The 20,441-nt window shown below is 37.7% G+C and overlaps 1 protein-coding gene across 3 annotated transcripts in view; it reads left to right on the top strand.

Moving 5' to 3' along the window:
- The window catches only part of RABGAP1 (RAB GTPase activating protein 1), a 171,246-nt gene that overhangs the window by 39,039 nt on the left and 111,766 nt on the right, over positions 1-20,441 (top strand). For all 3 annotated transcript variants that reach the window (XR_006295052.1, XM_043566378.1, XM_043566379.1), the window contains 7 exons: positions 101-305; positions 3,656-3,830; positions 4,405-4,562; positions 10,836-10,946; positions 11,654-11,720; positions 19,048-19,150; positions 20,039-20,208. Coding sequence is in view for 2 of the 3 variants with exons in the window: in XM_043566378.1 (XP_043422313.1) it covers positions 101-305; positions 3,656-3,830; positions 4,405-4,562; positions 10,836-10,946; positions 11,654-11,720; positions 19,048-19,150; positions 20,039-20,208 (989 nt within the window). In the remaining variant the exon portion in view is untranslated. The remainder of the gene's footprint in view (positions 1-100; positions 306-3,655; positions 3,831-4,404; positions 4,563-10,835; positions 10,947-11,653; positions 11,721-19,047; positions 19,151-20,038; positions 20,209-20,441) is intronic.

Consider the following 20,441-nt stretch of genomic DNA (forward strand, 5'->3'; position numbering starts at 1 on the left):
CAATGAAATATTATTTCAATGTAACCTGTAGATTTTTACTTGGTATTCATGTCAACAAAATATCAGAATGAAAGTAACCCTCTATTAACATTTCTTTCAGATTCCGAAGGGTCAAGTCCTTTCACACCAGTGGCTGATGAGGACAGTGTAGTTTTCAGCAAACTAACTTATTTAGGCTGTGCGTCAGTAAATGCTCCCAGGAGTGAAGTGGAAGCATTAAGGATGATGTCCATCTTAAGAAGCCAGTGTCAGATTTCACTAGATGTAACCCTTTCGGTGCCGAATGTATCTGAAGGAACTGTGAGGTAAGACCAGCTTCCTGAAATGTTTGTACCGTTGGATCAGATTTCTGACCTATAGATTTAGAAATAACAATGAACAAAATACATAACTTCTTATTCATGTAATGTTTCATTCTTCTGGCACTTGTGTTATCTTGTCTTCCAAGGATTGTGATACTTACGCAAATTAGTCACTCATTAGAACAGTTTTTTTTATATACATTTCCCCATGCCAATTATGTGTAGTACATTAAAAATTTAAATGTTTGGGGGTTAATTAAAATATGTTGGCCTGAAAACATGCCTAATAAATTTATTTATATTTTCCCTGTTCCACCATACAAATACTAGCTTGACACATTAGTTCAGTAAGAAGTTTAATATTGAATCTAACTGAACATATTAGAATCAATAATATTAACATTATCAGAATCAACACTTTTTTTTATTTTTTTTTATTTTTAAAAATTTATTTATTTATTTATTTATTTATTTATTTATTTATTTATTTATTTATTTTTTGAGAGACAGAGAGTGAGCTGGGTAGGGGCAGAGAGGGAGAGACAGAATCGGAAGCAGGCTCCAGGCTCTGAGCTGTCAGCACGGAACCCAATGCAGGGTTCCAACTCACCACAAGATCACAACCTGAGCCAAAGGTGGATGCTTAACCAGTTGAGCCACCTAGGCACCCCTTTCTTCAATTAGTTTTATATCATGAATCTCTTTCCATATCAGTAAATTTGTGATGGTATATGATGGATTATTTAGAAATAATCAGTCTCTGGAGCACCCGTCTGGCTTAGTTGGTGGAGTGTGGAAGTCATGATCTCCGGGCTGTGAGTTTGAGCCCTACATTGGATATAGAGATTGCTTAAAAAAATATAGTCTTACAAAAACAAAAAAAAGAACCAGTCTTTTATATTAGACATTTTAGTGTTGTTGTTGTTGTTTTTAATGAGAAAAGTACTACTAATAATGGCTTTTATTAAATGGGTACGTAAGTGCTTTACCTAGAATTCTCCTATAAATAGTTATGTTTGAGCTAAATTTTTGTATGTTTGAAATTTCCTTAGGATAAATTCCTAGAAGTAGACTTACTGAGTCAAAAGGTTTCCCCATTTTCATTGTTTTTGATACAATGCCAAATAGCCATCTAGGAATATTGATCTGTTTTGTATTTTTATCAGCATTGTATGAGAATATCTATTTCTGTGCCCCCAGAAGCATTTTGGGTTTTCATGGTAGTAGAATTGTACCTATATGTGGATAATAGTAGGTTACTTAATATTTAATATTTCATTCATCTGCACGTATAATTCTTCTTTTGAGTTTTTAAAGAACCATTGCACTTAGACTCACAAATCCTAATTTTAATGGTATTTATTAATGTGAAACTTTTTTTTTTTAATGTCTGTTTATTTTGAGGGAGAGAGAGAATCCCAAGCAGGTTCCACAATGTCGGCACAGAGCCCAACATGGCTCTCACAAACCGTGAGGTGGTGACCCGAGCTGAAAACAAGAATCAGACGCTTAACCAACTAAGCCACCCAGGCACCCCTAATGTGAAACTTTCAGTAAAATTTGTTCAGCTCTCATTTCTGTATGCTTCTTAGTCAGTAGTCATGCCCAACTGAAGTTATACTGTTCTGATATATTTTAATTCTATAAATATGCAAAATCAATTTCTCTTGCCCTATGTTTTCAAAGTTTTTATCTTATCACAGTGCCTTTGAATGTGAATTGGGTTCCCTTCCTATGTGTTTGCATTACACACAGGGACCCCTGGGGTTTCCCCATCCATGGCCTTGCCCATTCAGTGTTGAAATTGCCGTTTCTTTTCATTCCTTTCATATTTATGTCCTCATTGTCCAGGGCAGAGCCTGGAATGTTGTAGGTATCACAGAAGTATTATTGAACCAATACATTTTTGAGTGAATGACACATCTTTGATTTTCGTAATGATGTCCTTTGATTCTAGTAATTATCTTTTTTGTAGATATTAACGTTTTGTACAGTCTCTCCTATTTGCCAAGAATCAGAAGAACATGTTTCATTATGAGAAAGCACATCAGTTTTTTTTTTTTGTTAAGTTTATTTATTTATTTTGAGAGAGACAGGCGATGCGAGTGGAGGAGGGGCAGAGAGAAAAGGAGAGAGAGAGAATCCCAAACAGGCTCCATGCTGTCAGTGCAGAGCCTGACACAGGGCTCGCACTGACAAAACCGCAAGATCATGACCTGAGCTGAAACCAAGAGTTGGACACCTAACCCACTGAACCACCCAGGCAGGTGCCCCAGCACAGCAGGTTTTTTATTCTTTTTTTTTTTTTTAATGCTTATTTTATTTTTGAGAAAAAGAGAGACAGAGTATAAGCAGGGGAGGGACAGAGAGAGAGGGAGACACAGAATCCAAAGCAGGCTCCAGGCTCTAGGCTCTGAGCTATCAGCACAGAGCCTGATGTGGGGCTTGAACCCCTGAACCATGAAATCATGACCCAAGCCGAGGTTGGACGCTTAACCAACTGACCCACCCAGGCACCCCAGTTTTTTATTCTTTAAAAAATAATTTTTTTTTAATGTTTATTTTTGAAAGAGAGAGAGAGTGTGAGCAGGGAAGGGGCAGAGAGAGACAGGGAGACACAGAATCCAAAGCAGGCTCCAGGCTCTGAGCTGTCAGCACAGAGCCCGACATGGAGCTCAAACTCAAGGACCTGAGCCAAAGTCGGACATTTAACCAACTGAGCCACTCAGGCGCCCCAGTTTTTTATTTTATTTTTTATTTTATTTTGTTTTATTTTATTTTAATTTTTTCTCATGTTTGTTTATTTTTGAGAGACAGCATGAGCAGGGGAGGGGCAGAGAGAGAGTGAGATACAGAATCTGAAGCAGGCCCAATGTGGGACTCGAACTCATGGAACGTGAGATCATGACCTGAGCTGAAGTCGGTTACTTAACCGACTGAGCCACCCAGGCACCCCTATTTTTTTAAATAAGAAAGAAGATTAGGTTATTTTTTAGGAGGTAATGAAAAGCACAGCTTTAATGATTCATTTTGGTACTCTAATTTACCCATTGATATAGTCTTTATTTACGTACAGACTATATAAGAAACATGTACTTATTGTTTATGTCTTTCTGATTGCCTCTCTAAAAGTATAACATTATATAGGTTTTAGTACTGTGGAATTATGTATTAATAACTTCAGTAATCCACATATGACTTATTTATCAAGACTAAAAATTAATATGGTTAGCATACCAAAAATGGTTTATATGATCTTGATAGAAAGAGGAGTCTTGAATCATAATATGGATAACAGTGAAAACAGTCCATAATCCCTCTAAGCTCTTTATATCTTTTTTTTAACCAAACAGACTCTTAGATCCTCAGACAAACACTGAAATAGCAAACTACCCTATCTACAAAATCCTGTTCTGTGTCAGAGGGCATGATGGAACTCCTGAGAGTGACTGTTTCGCTTTCACTGAAAGTCATTACAATGCAGAGCTCTTCAGAATACACGTCTTCCGGTGCGAAATACAAGAAGCTGTAAGTCCTTACGAGAACTGTCTGCAAATGAAACTTCACCTGTACCCTCACTGTGTTGAAGTTATTGTAGTGTTTATTATGGTCACTTAAAAGCCAAATGAAATTCTGTGCTAATGTTTTATTTATTCCAGCCTGATGGGCTGAAATATAAAGAAACTAGAAGTTTGGGGAACCATAATCTGCTTGCTGGGAGTATCAGAGACCAGGGCTGCTTCTTGATTGGCTTAAATGGGCATCTTGGTTTCAGCAGTCACACATTAACAAACTGTTCTTTTAAAGCTAATTTTGTAGGATTACTTTTTATAATAAAGATATTCAGATCATCTCTAACAATTTAGGAAATTATTTTTCAGTTGGATTTCTCTTGTTCACAATCACTTCTTTTTTAAAAACCCTTTCTCATTTTAATGTTGTTTGCTTTCTAGGCCTAACAAGTTATGATAACTTAGCAAAAGAAATCAATGGGGGAAAGATGTATTACTCCCCCTCCCCACACGTACACAAAGCAGGTAACCTTCAGCCTTAATAAAAGTATTTTATTTCTTGTGATAACAGCCTAACACATCTGTTGTAGGTCAGCCGGATACTTTACAGTTTTGCTACTGCCTTCCGCCGTTCTGCCAAGCAGACCCCACTTTCAGCAGCTGCTGCACCCCAAACTCCTGACAGTGACATCTTTACCTTCTCTGTGTCTTTAGAAATAAAAGAAGATGATGGTAAAGGTTATTTTAGGTAGGGTATTTTATTCTATTTTTTTAAAGTGTGTATTAAAATGCTATATCATTTGTGGTTCACGAATGTCATATAACTTTCATAGTATAAAATGACTGCTTTTATAGATAGAGTTTTTTATATTGTAAGTGATAAAGAAAAAAATAGATTTGCAGAGGAAAGATTTTTTACTATTGAAAATGTTTTAGATTTTAATTCCGGTATAATTAATATACAGTGTTATGTTTCAGGTGTACAATATAGAGATCCAAAAATTCTGTATATTACTCCGTCAGTGCTCATCACAGTAGGGAGTTCTCTTAATTCCCTTCACCTATTTGACCCATTCCCAGCTCCCCCATCCCACCGCCAGCCACCACTCCACTGGTAACCATCATTTTGCTCTCTATAGTTTAAGAGTCTGATTTTTCGTTTGTCACTTTTTTTTCTTTGTTTGTTTCGTTTCTTAAATTCCACATAGGAGTGAAATCATATGGTATTTTTCTTTCTCTAATTTTGGAAACAGCCCAAGTGTCTATCAATAGGTTGAATGGATAAAGAAGAGATGGTGTATATATATGTACATATACACACATAAAATGGTGTATACATACATGCATGCATATAAGGTGGTATACGTGTGTATATTTATACATATATATGTTAGAATAGTACTCAGCCATAAAAAAGAATGAGATCTTGCCATTTGTAACAACATGGATGGATCTAGAGGGTATAATGCTTAAGTGAGATATGTCAGAGAAAGACTGATTTCTTTCTTTTCATTCTTTTTTTTTTTTTTTTTTTGGCTGAGTAATATACCATAGAATGAATGTGTGTGTGTGTTGTGTATGTATTGTATACACAGCACACGCACATATATGCACACATGCACATATCTATACATACATATACACACCCTACATCTTCTTTGTCCATTCATCTATTGATGGACACTTGGCCTGCATCCATAATTGGGCTGTTGTAAATAATGCTGCAGTAAACATAGGAGTGCCTGTATCTTTTTTAATTAATGTTTTCATATTCTATGTGTAAATACCCAGTAGTGGAATTACTGGATCATTTGGTAATTCTGTTTTTAGTTTTTTTAAGAACCTCCATATGGTTTTCCATAGTGCCTGTACCAGTTTGCATTCCTACAAACTATTCACAAGGGTTCCTTTTTCTCCATATCCTCGCCAGCACTTGGTATTTCTTGTCTTTTTTGATACTAGCCATTCTGACACATGTGGGATGATATCTCATTGTGGTTTTGATTTGCATTTCCCCGATGATTAGTTATGTTGAGCATCTTATCATATGTTTGTTGGCCACCTGTATGTCATTTCCTTTTATGTCTTCTACCCGTTTTTAAATTGGATTATTTGCTTTTTGGGTGTTGAGTTGTATAAGTTCTTTATATATTTTGGATACTAAACCTTTATTGGATATATGTCATTTGCAAATATCTTCTCCAGTTCAGGAGGTTGTCTTTTAGTTTTGTTGATTGTTTCCTTTGCTGTGCAGAAGCTTTTTATTTTGATGTAGCCCCAATAGTTTATTTTTGCTTTTGTTTCCCTTGCCTCAGGAGATATATCTAGAAAAATATTGCTGTGGCCCTGTGTCAGAGAAGTTACTGCCTGTGCTGTCACCTAGGATTTTTATGGTTTTAGGTCTCACATTTAGATCTTTAATCCATTTTGAGTTTATTTTTGGGTATGGTGTAAGAAAGTGGTCCAGTTTCATTCTTTCGCATGTTGCTGTCCAATCTTCCCAGCATGATTTGTTGAAGAGACTGTCTTTTTCCCATTGTATATTCATTCCTCCTTTGTCAAAGATTAATTGACCATATAATTGTGGGTTTATTTCTGGGCTCTCTGTTCCATTGATCTATGTGTCTGTTTTTGTGCCAGTACCACACTATTTTGCTTACTGCAGCTTTATAGTGTATCTTGAAATCTGGGATTATGATACCTTCACTTCTGTTCTTTTTCTTTTTTCAGATGTTAATTTTGAGAGAGCAAGAGCACATGCGTGTGAGCGGGGATCAGGACAGAGAGAATCCCAAGCAGATCCCAAATAGATTGAGCAGGGCTAGATCTCAGGAACTGTGAGATCATGACCTGAGCTGAAATCAAGAGGCAGATACTTAACCGACTGATCCATGCAGGCTCCCCTTGTTCTTATTTTTCAAGACTGTGCTGGCTATTCAGAGTCTGTTGTGATGCCATACAAAATTTAGGACTAATTTTTCTAGTTCTGTAAAAAATGTTGGTATTTTGGTAGAGACTGAATTAAATCTGTAGATTGCTCTGGACAGTATGGATGTGTTAACATTTGTTCTCTCAGTCCATGAGCGTGGAATGTCTTTCCATTTATTTGTGTTGTCCTCAGAGTACAGGGCTTTCACCTCTTTGGTTAAGTTTATTCCTAGGTATTTTATTATTTTTGGTGCAGTTGTAAATGGGACTGTTTTCTTAATTTCGCTTTTCCAGAGACAATATTTGAAGAATTTTGAAGCTATTAAAAAAAATTCTTTCATGTGGGAAAATATGTCCTATTACCATGTTCTTTTAGACTGCCGATGTGAAATATGACAGAAGCTAAGCCTGCTGGATTTGTAGCCGCTTTTGTTTTGCTGGGTTTTTTGGTCTTATTGGCTGGTTACTTTGTTTTAATAATCTAAAGATCTTAAGGCTGTTGAAATCAAGTTTTATTATTATAGTTTATCTGTATATATTGGAAGAGAAGAAATGAGGTATGTGTGTCTGAAGTCTTAACCTTGCAGATAGGGTCAAAAATAACTGGCTTGGGGTTTTAGGTATAATGATAATTCTTGGTAGTGAAAAGAACTCTAGGACAGAAATAAAAACTTTAGTTTAATTATTGTTACTATTAACACTGTGGCCTTTTCCAAGTTTCTTTATATCTCCTGGCAGTGGTTTCCTTATCTATAAAATGAGGTGGCTAGATTCTAAAGTCCTTTCTAACTTTAAAATACTGTGGTCACAAGATGATCGATTTTTCTTTTCCCTCCATAACCCGTATCATACATTGGGTGCTTCCTGGATCATAATTGATTGCTGCATATTGAAGTCTCTTTCCTCCTTGACTACCTCATAAAATGAGTAAAATGAGATTACATCAAAATATGAATGATTTTCTACTAGTTTGCTTTTAAATTAGAAAGCACAATGGCTGGTTCATTTGTTTTGGGTAACGCTTGGTCTCCCTGCAGACTTTTGGAACTATCCTGCCATCTGGTGGCAAATTTAGTGTACCGTGCAGCTTCACCTTTGATTTGTTCACTGAAGTATGAGACTTTGCTGTGGTGTGTGCCTTGCCATCAGCTGTGTTTCTGCTCTCACAGCAACCAACACTGGGATGTGCTGCTTCCCACCGAATGCATACCTACCCTAGGAAGTGGAAATTATAATCTACGAACTTTGTAATAGTTATTTTCCATTTTAAGGAACAAAAGTTTCTTTTTTTTTTTTTTTAATTTTTTTTCAACGTTTATTTATTTTTGGGACAGAGAGAGAGAGAGCATGAACGGGCGAGGGGCAGAGAGAGAGGGAGACACAGAATCGGAAACAGGCTCCAGGCTCCGAGCCATCAGCCCAGAGCCTGACGCAGGGCTCGAACTCCCGGACCGCGAGATCGTGACCTGGCTGAAGTCGGACGCTCAACCGACTGCGCCACCCAGGCGCCCCCAAAAGTTTCTTTAAACTGCATTTTTTTTTCTTTAGTAAAGATATTTATGTAGATCCTGTTTGTAAATTTCAATTACAAATAGAAAAAATTCTAAGCTCTCTCAGAACCATTAGGACTAGTTTTCTTCCTTCTGAACTCAGGCATGTTCAAGGTAGATCAGTCATCCCTGTTCCATTCACCCTCATACCAAGGAAATACTATATGGAAATGCCATATAGAAAATTTCTGGATGGTCATTTTGCTCTTCACATTTGTTGGGGCTTTGTTCTGTTTTTGTTAATGTGATTTTATTGAATTTGTAGTTTATAGTAGAAAAGAGTGTTGTGTAGCCTTATTATAATGAACTTGTTGAGAAGTTCTTTATCAGATTGAACTTGCTGAATGCAATTTTTTTTAAACCAGTGATTCTGTAATATCTACAGAATTTATCTACAGAAATAATCACTGAGATACGGAGAGAATTATCAAGATGGTTGCTCCTCTTAACACTATATATAATAACAAAATTAAAAAGTGGAAATTGAATGTTGACCAAAATAGCATGATTAAAGTATGATGCATTTCATAATATTAAGTATCGAAACATTATGTTGTACACCTCAAGTTAACATAATGTTGTATGTCAGTTATATTTCACTAAAAACATAATATAATAGTGCACCCATATGATTTAGCACCTATCCAAAAAATAACAGTATATATAAGTAACCATAGCACAACATAAATTGTGGTTTTACTATAACATAAATATACGTAAAGTGCTGTGGCAAGAATTAGTGTCTTCTTTTCGTCCCTGAAAAAGTATACTTCTTACGTTAATTAAAATTAGAAATCTACTTTCCATTTAGCCCTTGGGAAGATGGAGCATTTTCACTTATACCATTCAAAGCACTTTTTTGTCTCATTTAATCTACCACCTAACCCTATTAGATATGCTGGGTATTTAATATATTCCTTGTTTTATGGGTAAAGAAACCCAGAGAAGTTAAGCCTGGACCTCAGTATTGTAATTTATACAGTAGGAAGTAAATGTGAAATTATTTGGGTGGATCCATTCAGTGATATAATGACAATACTAGAAATACAATCCAGGGGCGCCTGGGTGGCACAGTTGGTTAAGCCACCCATTTCGGCTCAGGTCATGATCTCGGGGTTCACAAGTTTAAGCTCCACATCAGGCTGACACCTCAGAGCCTGGAGCCTGCTTGGAATTCTGTGACTCCCTCTCTCTCTGCCCCTCCCCTGCTATTTCTCTCCCTCACCTCTCTCCTCTCTCAGTCTCAAAAATAAACATTAAAAAAAAAAAAAAAAAAAAGGAAGAAATTTAATCTAGAGTCCCTGACAGTAATGAAGCGAACTTCCACTGCTTAACAGTCTCCACTCTGCTTCCTGTTAATATAGTTTTTCCTTGCACTTCAGCCTTAGGACACCGGAAGCAACTTTATATCTTTTGTCTTTTTAAATACTGCTGAAAGGTGGGATTATGTGTATTTTCTGTGTCAGCACGCACAGAACATAAACACTAGTGTATCTGTTGTCAGTTGAAAATTGATAACCTGTCTATATCCTTATAGATGAAATTTCTGTCAACCACAAATACTTTTAACAGTTTGGTATGAAGTTTTTCTTTGCAGATGTTTGTCATTTCTAGACTCCTTTGATAAGGTTCTTTGATTTTCTAATCTGTTTCATGCAGTGTTTTTGAGTTGGTTACTGTGTAAGTGCAGATGGTCTTCAAACTAATTTTATTTCTTCAGAGCCACTTTTTAGTTTGAGTAGGTACTCAGAACTCTCATGTAGCCTTTTCTAATATCTTCTAATGGTTCTGCTGCCATTTTTTTTTTTGAGTTGTATAGCACTAAGACATAATTTATATTTGCTGCATGTTGGCTGATTGCCATAGGCAGATGTTTGCCTTTGAGAACAAAGGAGCTAGAGCAGGTGGTGTGTGAGAGAGTAGGAGATTATTTTGGTAAACTCTAATTTTAAGGATATTTTCAACTTTTTTCTTAAGGTAATGTTTAACTGTATCATTAGTATTGTTTTTATAATGCCTGCACATGTTTACAGTGTTATCACTGCTTGAGGGAAGTGTTAGGCAACAGCTTACTTTTTGGCCATATCTTATATCTCTGTTATTTTTTGAAGGCACCTTGTTTTGAAATTCAAAGACTCCATGATTAGGTATTTTTTCTTTATTTAAACAAATAAGGCAATAATTATTAAAAAAGCCTGACTAAACTGAAAAGAAACTAATGTTTTTTTGAGTGTCTGTGCTAGATGCTATGCTAAGTGCTTTACAAATATCTAACTTAATTTTTACAGCGACAGAAAATTAAAAAAACTAAAGACACATTTTAGGGAGCATAAGAGTGTTTTTTTCTAGCTTAAATACATTGTTTAGCGGATTACTTTCAGTAATGGTAATATTTTTACATTAAGAGGCAGATGATGAGTTTTAAATTTCTGTTATGATTTGAAAACCAGGCACAGAAAAGAATCCTAGATTCAAGAGAAGTTGTTCTAGTATATGTCATAAGAAAATACTTTGCAAAATTAATGAAACATGTTGTCCTACAGTGCAGTTCCTAAGGAGAAGGACAGACAATGCTTTAAACTTCGCCAAGGAACTGATAAAAAGATTGTCATCTATGTGCAACAAACAACTAATAAAGAACTTGCCATTGAAAGGTAAACATTTTTAGTAAATTCAGCTTAAATATAAATTCTAGTTTTTATCAGTCTAGTGGAGTAACCATATACTATATTCAAAAATGTATTTGCAGGGTGCCTGGGTGGCTCAGTCGGTTGAGCATCCAGCTCTTGAATTCAGCTCAGGTCATGATCCCAGAGTCATGGGATCGAGCCCAATGCTGTGCTCTGTGCTGAACGTGGAGCCTGGTCGAGATTCTCTATCTCCCTCCACTTTTCTGTCCTGCACGCACGCGCTCTCTCTCTCTCTCTCTTTCTTTAAAAAACACACACACACACATATATATGTGTGTGTATATATATATATATATATATACACACATATACATATACATATATATATACATATACATATATATATATACATATATCTATATTCCCATATATATGAAAAATGTTATTCTCTGGGGAATTCTTTTGGTTATTGAAGTGAATATTTCATTCACTTTGACTTATCTCCCATAAATCTGCAGCTAATATGCTGACTTCAACTGTGTGATAATAAAAGCCAAGCAGAATTTGTTTATGTAAATTCAAGAATTAAGGGTTATTTGGGCAGTAGTTAATTTGTTAATAATTTTAATGTGTCCTTTATCCATCAAGAAGAATTTTAGGTGACCTAATTTAAACATCTTGTTTGTGTTATTTTTTTTCCAAATTTATGTCTCTTCTCTTTTTTTTGGCAGGTGTTTTGGTCTTCTCCTTAGCCCAGGAAAAGATGTACGAAATAGTGACATGCACTTGTTAGATTTGGTAAGGATTGCTTTTTTAAAAAAATTTATTTTATTTTTATTTTTTAAATATGAAATTTATTGTCAAATTGGTTTCCATACAACACCCAGTGCTCATCCCAAAAGGTGCCCTCTTCAGTACCCATCATCCCCCCTCCCCCCTGCCACCCCCCGTATCAACCCTCAGTTTGTTCTCAGTGTTTAAGAGTCTCTTATGTTTTGGCTCCCTCCCTCTCTTTTTTTTCCTTCCCCTCCTCCATGGTCTTCTGTTAAGTTTCTCAGGATCCACATGAGAGTAAAACATGTGGTATCTGTCTTTCTCTGTATAACTTATTTCACTTAGCATAACACTCCAGTTCCATCCACGTTGCTACAAAAGGCCATATTTCATTTTTTCTCATTGCCAAGTAGTATTCCATTGTGTATATAAACCACAATTTCTTTATCCATTCATCAGTTGATGGACATTTAGGCTCTTTCCATAATTTGGCTATTGTTGAAAGTGCTGCTAGAAACGTTGCGGTAAAAGTGCCCCTATGCATCAGCACTCCTGTATCCCTTGGGTAAATTCCTAGCAGTGCTACTCCTGGGTCATAGGGTAGATCTACTTTTAATTTTTTTTTTTTTTTTAACGTTTTTTTTTTAATTTATTTTTGAGACAGAGAGAGACAGAGCATGAACGGGGGAGGGGCAGAGAGAGAGGGAGACACAGAATCGGAAGCAGGCTCCAGGCTCCGAGCCATCAGCCCAGAGCCTGACACGGGGCTCGAACTCACGGACCGCGAGATCGTGACCTGGCTGAAGTCGGACGCTCAACCGACTGCGCCACCCAGGCGCCCCAAGATCTACTTTTAATTTTTTGAGGAACCTCCACACTGTTTGCCAGAGCGGGTGCACCAGTTTGCATTCCTACCAACAGTACAAGAGGGTTCCTGTTTCTCCACATCCTCTCCAGCATCTATAGTCTCCTGATTTGTTCATTTTAGCCACTCTGAGTGGCATGAGGTGGTATCTGAGTGTGGCTTTGATTTGCATTTCCCTGATGAGGAACGACGTTGAGCATTTTTTCATGTGCCTGTTGGCCATCCGGATGTCTTCTTTACAGAAGTGTCTATTCATGTTTTCTGCCCATTTCTTCACTGGATTATTTGTTTTTCAGGTGTGGAGTTTGATGAGCTCTTTATACATTTTGGATACTAGCTCTTTGTCTGATATGTCATTTGCAAATATCTTTTCTCATTCCGTTGGTTGCCTTTTAGTTTTGTTGATTGTTTGTTTCCTTTGCATTGCAGAAGCTTTTTATCTTCATGAGGTCCCAACAGTTCATTTTTGCTTTTAATTCCCTTGCCTTTGGGGATGTGTCAAGTAAGAAATTGCTGCGGCTGAGGTCAGAGAGGTTTTTTTCCTGCTTTCTCCTCTAGGGTTTTGATGGTTTCCTGTCTCACATTCAGGTCCTTTATCCATTTTAAGTTTGTTTTTGTGAATGGTTTAAGTGGTCTAGTTTCATCTTTCTGCATGTTGCTGTCCAGTTCTCCCAGCACCATTTGTTAAAGAGACTGTCTTTTTTCCACTGGATATTCTTTCCTGCTTTGTCAAAGATGAGTTGGCCATATTTTTGTGGGTCTAGCTCTGGGGTTTCTGTTCTATTCCATTGGTCTATGTGCCTGTTTTTGTGCCAATACCATGCTGTCTTGATCATTACAGCTTTGTAGTAGAGGCTAAAGTCTGGGATTGTGATACCTCCAGCTTTGGTCTTCTTCAAAATTACTTTGGCTATTCGGGGCCTTTTGTGGTTCCGTACAAATTTTAGAATTGCTTGTTCTAGCTTCGAGAAGAATGCTGGTGCAATTTTGATTGGGATTGCATTGAATGTGTAGATAGCATTGGGTAGTATTGACATTTTAACAATATTTATTCTTCCAATCCACGAGCATGGAATGTTTTTCCATTTCTTTATATCTTCTTCAGTTTCCTTCATAAGCTTTCTATAGTTTTGAGCATACAGATCTTTTTCATCTTTGGTTAGGTTTATTCGTAGGTATTTTATGCCTCTTGGTGCAATTGTGAATGGGATCAGTTTCTTTATTTGTCTTTCTGTTGCTTCATTATTAGTGTATAAGAATGCAACTGATTGCTGTACATTGATTTTGTATCCTGCAACTTTGCTGAATTCATGTGTCAGTTCTAGCAGACTTTTGGTGGAGGTTATTGGGTTTTCCGTGTATAATATGTCATCTGCAAAAAGTGAAACTTGACTTCATTGCCAATTTTGATGCCTTTGATTTTCTTTTGTTGTCTGATTGCTGATGCTAGAACTTCCAACACTATATTAAACAACAGCAGTGAGAGTGGACATCCCTGTCATGTTCCTGATCTCAGGGAGAAAGCTCTGTTTTTCCCCATTGAGGATGATATTAGCTGTGGGCTTTTCATAAATGGCTTTTGTGATTTTTAAGTATGCTCCTTCTATCCCGACTTTCTCGAAGGTTTTTATTAAGAAAGTTGCTGAATTTTGTCAAATGCCTTTTCTGCATCGATTGACAGGATCATATGGTTCTTATCTTTTCTTTTATTAATGTGATGTATCACATTGATTGATTTGCGAATGTTGAACCAGCCCTGCATCCCAGGAATGAATCCCACTTGATCATGGTGAATAATTCTTTTTATATGCTGTTGAATTCGATTTGCTAGTATCTTGTTGAGAATTTTTGCATCCATATTCATCAGGGATGTTGGCCTGTAGTTCTCTTTTTTTGATGGGTCTTTGTCTGGTTTGGGAATCAAAGTAATGCTGGCTTCATAGAATGAGTGTGGAAGTTTTCCTTCCCTTTCTATTTTTTGGAACAGCTTGACAAGGATAGGTATTATCTCTGCTTTAAATGTCTGGTAGAATTCCCCTGGGAAGCCATCTGGTCCTGGACTCTGTTGGGAGATTTTTGATAACTGATTCAATTTCTTCGCTTGTTATGGGTCTGTTCAAGCTTTCTATTTCTTCCTGTTTGAGTTTTGGGAGTGTGTGGGTGTTTAGGAATTTGTCCATTTCTTCCAGGTTGTTCAGTTTGTTGGCATATAATTTTTCATAGTATTCTGATAATTGCTTGTATTTCTGAGAGATTGGTTGTAATAATTCCATTTTCATTCATGATTTTATCTATTTGGGTCATCTCCCTTTTCTTTTTGAGAAGCCAGGCTAGAGGTTTGTCAATTTTGTTTATTTTTTCAAAAAACCAACTCTTGGTTTCATTGATCTGCTCTACAGTTTTTTTAGATTCTATATTGTTTATTTCCGCTCTGATCTTTATTATTTCTCTTCTTCTGCAGGGTTTCGGGTGTCTTTGCTATTCTGCTTCTATTTCCTTTAGGTGTGCTGTTAGATTTTGTATTTGGGATTTTTCTTGTTTCTTGAGATAGGCCTGGATTGCAATGTATTTTCCTCTCAGGACTGCCTTCGCTGCATCCCAAAACGTTTGGATTGTTGTATTTTCATTTTCATTTGTTTCCATATATTTTTAAATTTCTTCTCTAATTGCCTGGTTGACTCATTCATTCTTTAGTAGGGTGTTCTTTAACCTCCATGCTTTTGGAGGTTTTCCAGATTTTTTCCTGTGGTTGATTTCAAGCTTCATAGCATTGTGGTCTGAAAGTATGCATGGTATGATCTCGATTCTTGTATACTTATGAAGGGCTGTTTTGTGACCCAGTATGTGATCTATCTTGGAGAATGTTCCATGTGCACTCGAGAAGAAAGTATATCCTGTTGCTTTGGGATGCAGAGTTCTAAATATATCTGTTAAGTCCATCTGATCCAATGTCTCATTCAGGGCCCTTGTTTCTTTATTGATCCTGTGTCTAGATGATCTATCCATTGTTGTAGGTAGAGTATTAAAGTCCCCTGCAATTACCACATTCTTATCAATAAGGTTGCTTGTGTTTATGAGTAATTGTTTTATATATTTGGGGGCTCCGGTATTCGGCGCATAGACATTTATAATTGTTAGCTCTTCCTGATGGATAGACCCTGTGACTATTATATAATGTCCTTCTTCATCTCTTGTTACAGCCTTTAATTGAAAGTCTAGTTTGCCTGATATAAGTATGGCTACTCCAGCTTTCTTTTGACTTCCAGTGACATGATAGATAGTTCTCCATCCCCTCACTTTCAATCTGAAGGTGTCCTCAGGTCTAAAATGAGTCTCTTGTAGACAGCAAATAGATGGGTCTTGTGTGTGGTTTTTTTTTGTTGTTTGTTTGTTTTTTATCAATTCTGATACCCTATGTCTTTTGGTTGGCACATTTAGTCCATTTACGTTTAGTGTTATTATAGAAAGATATGGGTTTGGAGTCATTGTGATGTCTGTAGGTTTCATGCTTGTAGTGATGTCTCTGGTACTTTGTGGTCCTTGCAACATTTCACTCACAGAATCCCCCTTAGGATCTCTTGTAGGGCTGGTTTAGTGGTGCTGAATTCCTTCAGTTTTTGTTTGTTTGGGAAAACCTTTATCTCTCCTTCTATTCTGAATGACAGACTTGCTGGATAAAGGATTCTCGGCTGCATATTTTTTCTGTTTATCACATTGAAGATTTCCTGCCATTGCTTTCTGGCCTGCCAAGTTTCAGTAGATAGGTCTGCCACTAGTCTTACCGGTCTCCCTTTATATGTTAGAGCATGTTTATCCCTAGCTGCTTTCAGAATTTTCTCTTTATCCTTGTATTTTGCCAGTTTCACTATGATATGTTGTGCAGAAGATTGATTCAAGTTATGTCTGAAGGGAGTTCTCTGTGCCTGTTGGATTTCAATGCCTTTTCCTTCCCCAGATCAGGGAAGTTCTCAGCTATGATTTCTTCAAGTACATCTTCAGCACCTTTCTTTCTTCCTCCTGTGGAATCCCTGTTATACGTATATTATTGTGTTTCATCACATCACTTAATTATCTAATTCTCCCCTCATACTCCTGGATTTTTTTATCTCTCTTTTTCTCAGTGTCCTCTTTTTCCATAATTTTATCTTCTAATTCATCTATTCTCTCCTCTGCCTCTTCATTCCAAGCTGTGGTCGCCTCCATTTTATTTTGCACCTCACTTATGGCATTTTTTAGCTCCTCATGACTATTTCTTTTTTTTTTTTTTTTAATTTTTTTTTTCAATGTTTATTTATTTTTGGGACAGAGAGAGACAGAGCATGAACGGGGGAGGGGCAGAGAGAGAGGGAGACACAGAATCGGAAACAGGCTCCAGGCTCTGAGCCACCAGCCCAGAGCCCGACGCGGGGCTCGAACTCACGGACTGCGAGATCGTGACCTGGCTGAAGTCGGACGCTTAACCAACTGCGCCACCCAGGCGCCCCCTCATGACTATTTCTTATTCTCTTGATCTCTGTAGCAATAGGTTCTCTGCTGTCCTCTATGCTTTTTTCAAGCCCAGCGATTAATTTTATGACTATTATTCTAAATTCTTGTTCTGTTGTATTGCTTAAATTGTTTTTGATCAATTCGTTAGCTGTCGCTACTTCCTGGAGTTTCTTTTGAGGAGAGTTCTTCTTTTTGTCATTTTGGATAGTCTCTGGGGTGGTGCGGAACTGCAGGGCACTTCCCCTATGCTGTCTGGAGTAACTTGTGTTGGTGGGCAGGGCCGCAGTCAGACCCAATGTCTGTCCCCAGCCCACCGCTGGGGCCACAGTCAGACTGGTGTGTACCTTATCTTCCCCTCTCCCAGGGGCAGGACTCACTGTGGAGTGGTGTGGCCCCTGTCTGGGCTACTTGCACACTGCCAGGCTTGTGGTGCTGCTTCTGTGGGATCTGGCGTATCAGCCGGGGTGGATCCGCAAGTTGCACTGGGCGGGGAGGGGTAGGCTTAGCTCACTTTGCCTTCGGTGGTCTGCTGCGGCATGTGCCCTGTGGCACTGGGGGGCAGACCCGTTGGAGGGATGGATCCACAGAAGCACAGCGTTGGGTGTTTGTGGGTGCAAGCAAGTTCTGTGAAGGGAACTGGTTACCGTTGGGATTTTGGCTGGGGATGGCGAGGGAGATGGCGCTTCCTAGCACCTTTGTTCCCCGCTGAGCTGAGCTCTGTCTTCCGGGGCTCAACATCTCTCCCTCTCGGTGTCCTCTTGCCCTCCCTGCTCTCCGAGCAGAGCTCTTGACTTGTAACATTCCAGATGTTAAGTACCACTGGATGTCAGAACTCACTCCATATGGCCCCTCTGCTTTTGCAAGCCAGACTTGGGGGCTCTGCCTTGCCGGGTGGGCTGCCCCTCCACCGCCCGGCTCCCTCCTGCCAGTCCGTGTAGCGCGCACCAATGCTATGCCCTTCCTGCCCTCTTCCGGGGGCCTCTTGTCTACGCTTGGCTCTGGAGAGTCCATTCTGCTAGTCTTCTGGCGGTTTTCTGGGTTATTTAGGCAGATGTGGGTGGAATCTAAGTGACCAGCAGGACGAGGTGACCCCGGCGTCCTCCTACGCCGCCATCTTCCTCTTTGTACCCTGTCTTTCTGTCCTGGAGGAGGCCTTCCAGAGAACCAGGCACCCCACAAGGGCTAAAGCCATGAGCTCTGTCCAAGTCACAGAGTTTGAGGTGTGGCGTTCTCTGCCCAGTCCGCATGGGCTTGTTGCTCCTCAAAGTGGGCGTGAGCCCCGCCCCCTACACAGGCTGCTGCCTTGTGACTCCCACAATCTTTTTTTTTTTTTTAAGTTAATATACTGTCTCCTTGATAATGTTTTCACTTTATCTCAGCCTGAATTTGGTGTTAAAGCACGTTTATCAAAGTGTTCTTGTGAGCTATAATAGCAGTAAACAAAGATAAGGGTATTTCCTTATTTCTGAATTGCTATTTACTAGTCTGGTCTTAGACCCATTTAGTCTTAACCTTGGTTTCTTGACTGTATAATAGTGAATAATCCTTGTTTATAATTTAGGGTTGAAGTGGGAGTCAGAAAATTCGTGACAGAAGTGTTTACAAACTACTGTGAATTTTATAAAAGTTGGTGGTATTAGTATTGTTGCTTTTATGTGAAAATCTTTATTTTCAAAACTAAAATTTATGTGATAATTATTCACTTGACAACAGAATTCAGCATAGACTTAGGTGGTTAAGTTTCTCTGATGTTTGTACAATTTGATACAATCTACAAGCATTTACTTTATAACTTTCAGGAACAATTATATAAACAGTTGGCACATCTTTAATTTTAACTGTAATTAGTGTCATTCACGTATATTTCTACCTTTTTAAAAAATATCTGACCCTTTCATACTATATTTTTGCAATTTCTCTATTTTCTAAAGGCAGCAAAATGGCAGTTAGCAGTTAACTTATTTTGGCATTTATGTTTGTTTTTATTCTTTTCTTCAGGAATCTATGGGCAAAAGTTCTGATGGAAAGTCCTATGTCATCACTGGGAGTTGGAATCCAAAATCTCTGCCTTTTCAAGTTGTAAATGAAGAAACTCCTAAAGGTGATGCAGATTGCTGACACCATGAACAGAAATTTTAGTCCCAAGAAGATACCCAAACCTTAGGACCACTTATTTCACAAATATCCAGTGTTTTTTTAAATTGTAGTGAAACCAAAGAATTTGTATAGGTCTTTGAGGTTGTTATGAAATTTAACTGTAAACAAAGTATCATTTTTCCCCACTTCCCCCCCCTCTTAATTTTTCCCTTTCCTGCTTTTTTTCTACTTATGTATTGTATACAAAATTCTAAGTTTTATTTATTTTTGTAGCAATAATATATGCATATATGGTTAAAAATTAAAAGGATATGTAAGGAAAAGTAGAAGTCTACCACGGTCCTCAGCGCCCCGTCCCAAGGGGACCACTGTGACCAATTTTTTATGTAGATTTTCAGATACTCTGTGCTCAAGGTGTTTCATCCTCCTCATGAATGTCATTTAGTGGCTGTATAATATTCTGTCCTGAAAAATGTAACCTTGTAGTGCCTCTTATTGAGCATTTATTTTCCCCTTCATTTTTTCTTGTTATTCACAGCACTATAGGTAAATGGATAAATCAACCAAGATTTTAGAAATTGAGAATCCCCTGTATGGGTAAGAGTGGCATGAATAGGCCGTATGCACTTTTACAAAACAATCTGACAGTATGTTTCATAAACTTTAAAGTATCTAATGCTGTCACTAGTTCCAAGGAGTGTACCCAAGCAAAGAATTCTCAATACAGAAAAAGAACTTTCAAAACAGTAATTTATGTGATTATTTTAGATTTTTATTTAATTGATATATTACTTTAAGGTATCTTGGAAGTTTGTTACAAAAGTGATTTAACAATAATTGTATGAGCAAATGTATTTCCATTTTTTTATTTGCTTTTCCCCTCTCTTTCTAGATAAAGTGCTGTTTATGACCACAGCTGTTGATTTGGTAATAACAGAAGTACAGGAGCCTGTTCGATTTCTCATAGAGACAAAAGTCCGTGTTTGCTCACCTAATGAGAGATTATTCTGGCCCTTCAGCAAACGTAGTACCACTGAAAATTTCTTTTTGAAACTAAAACAGGTACTATTCTTTTTTGTAACTATGGGAGGGGAGTAGATAAGAAAGGAGAAACTGTTTTTGAAGCTGATTTATCATTATGCTGTCCCTTAGATCTTTAAGCAGTCACATGTATTTTAAACATACTAAGAGGAAAAATTGCCTTTTATTTTTACCCACCTATTTATCATTTTTTTTGCTCTTCATTTCTTCCTGAAGAACCAAATTTCTGTCTGATTTCACTTGCCTTTAATCCA

The sequence above is a fragment of the Prionailurus bengalensis genome, chromosome D4 (genome assembly GCF_016509475.1).
Source record: "Prionailurus bengalensis isolate Pbe53 chromosome D4, Fcat_Pben_1.1_paternal_pri, whole genome shotgun sequence".
NCBI classification, from domain to species: domain Eukaryota; kingdom Metazoa; phylum Chordata; class Mammalia; order Carnivora; family Felidae; genus Prionailurus; species Prionailurus bengalensis.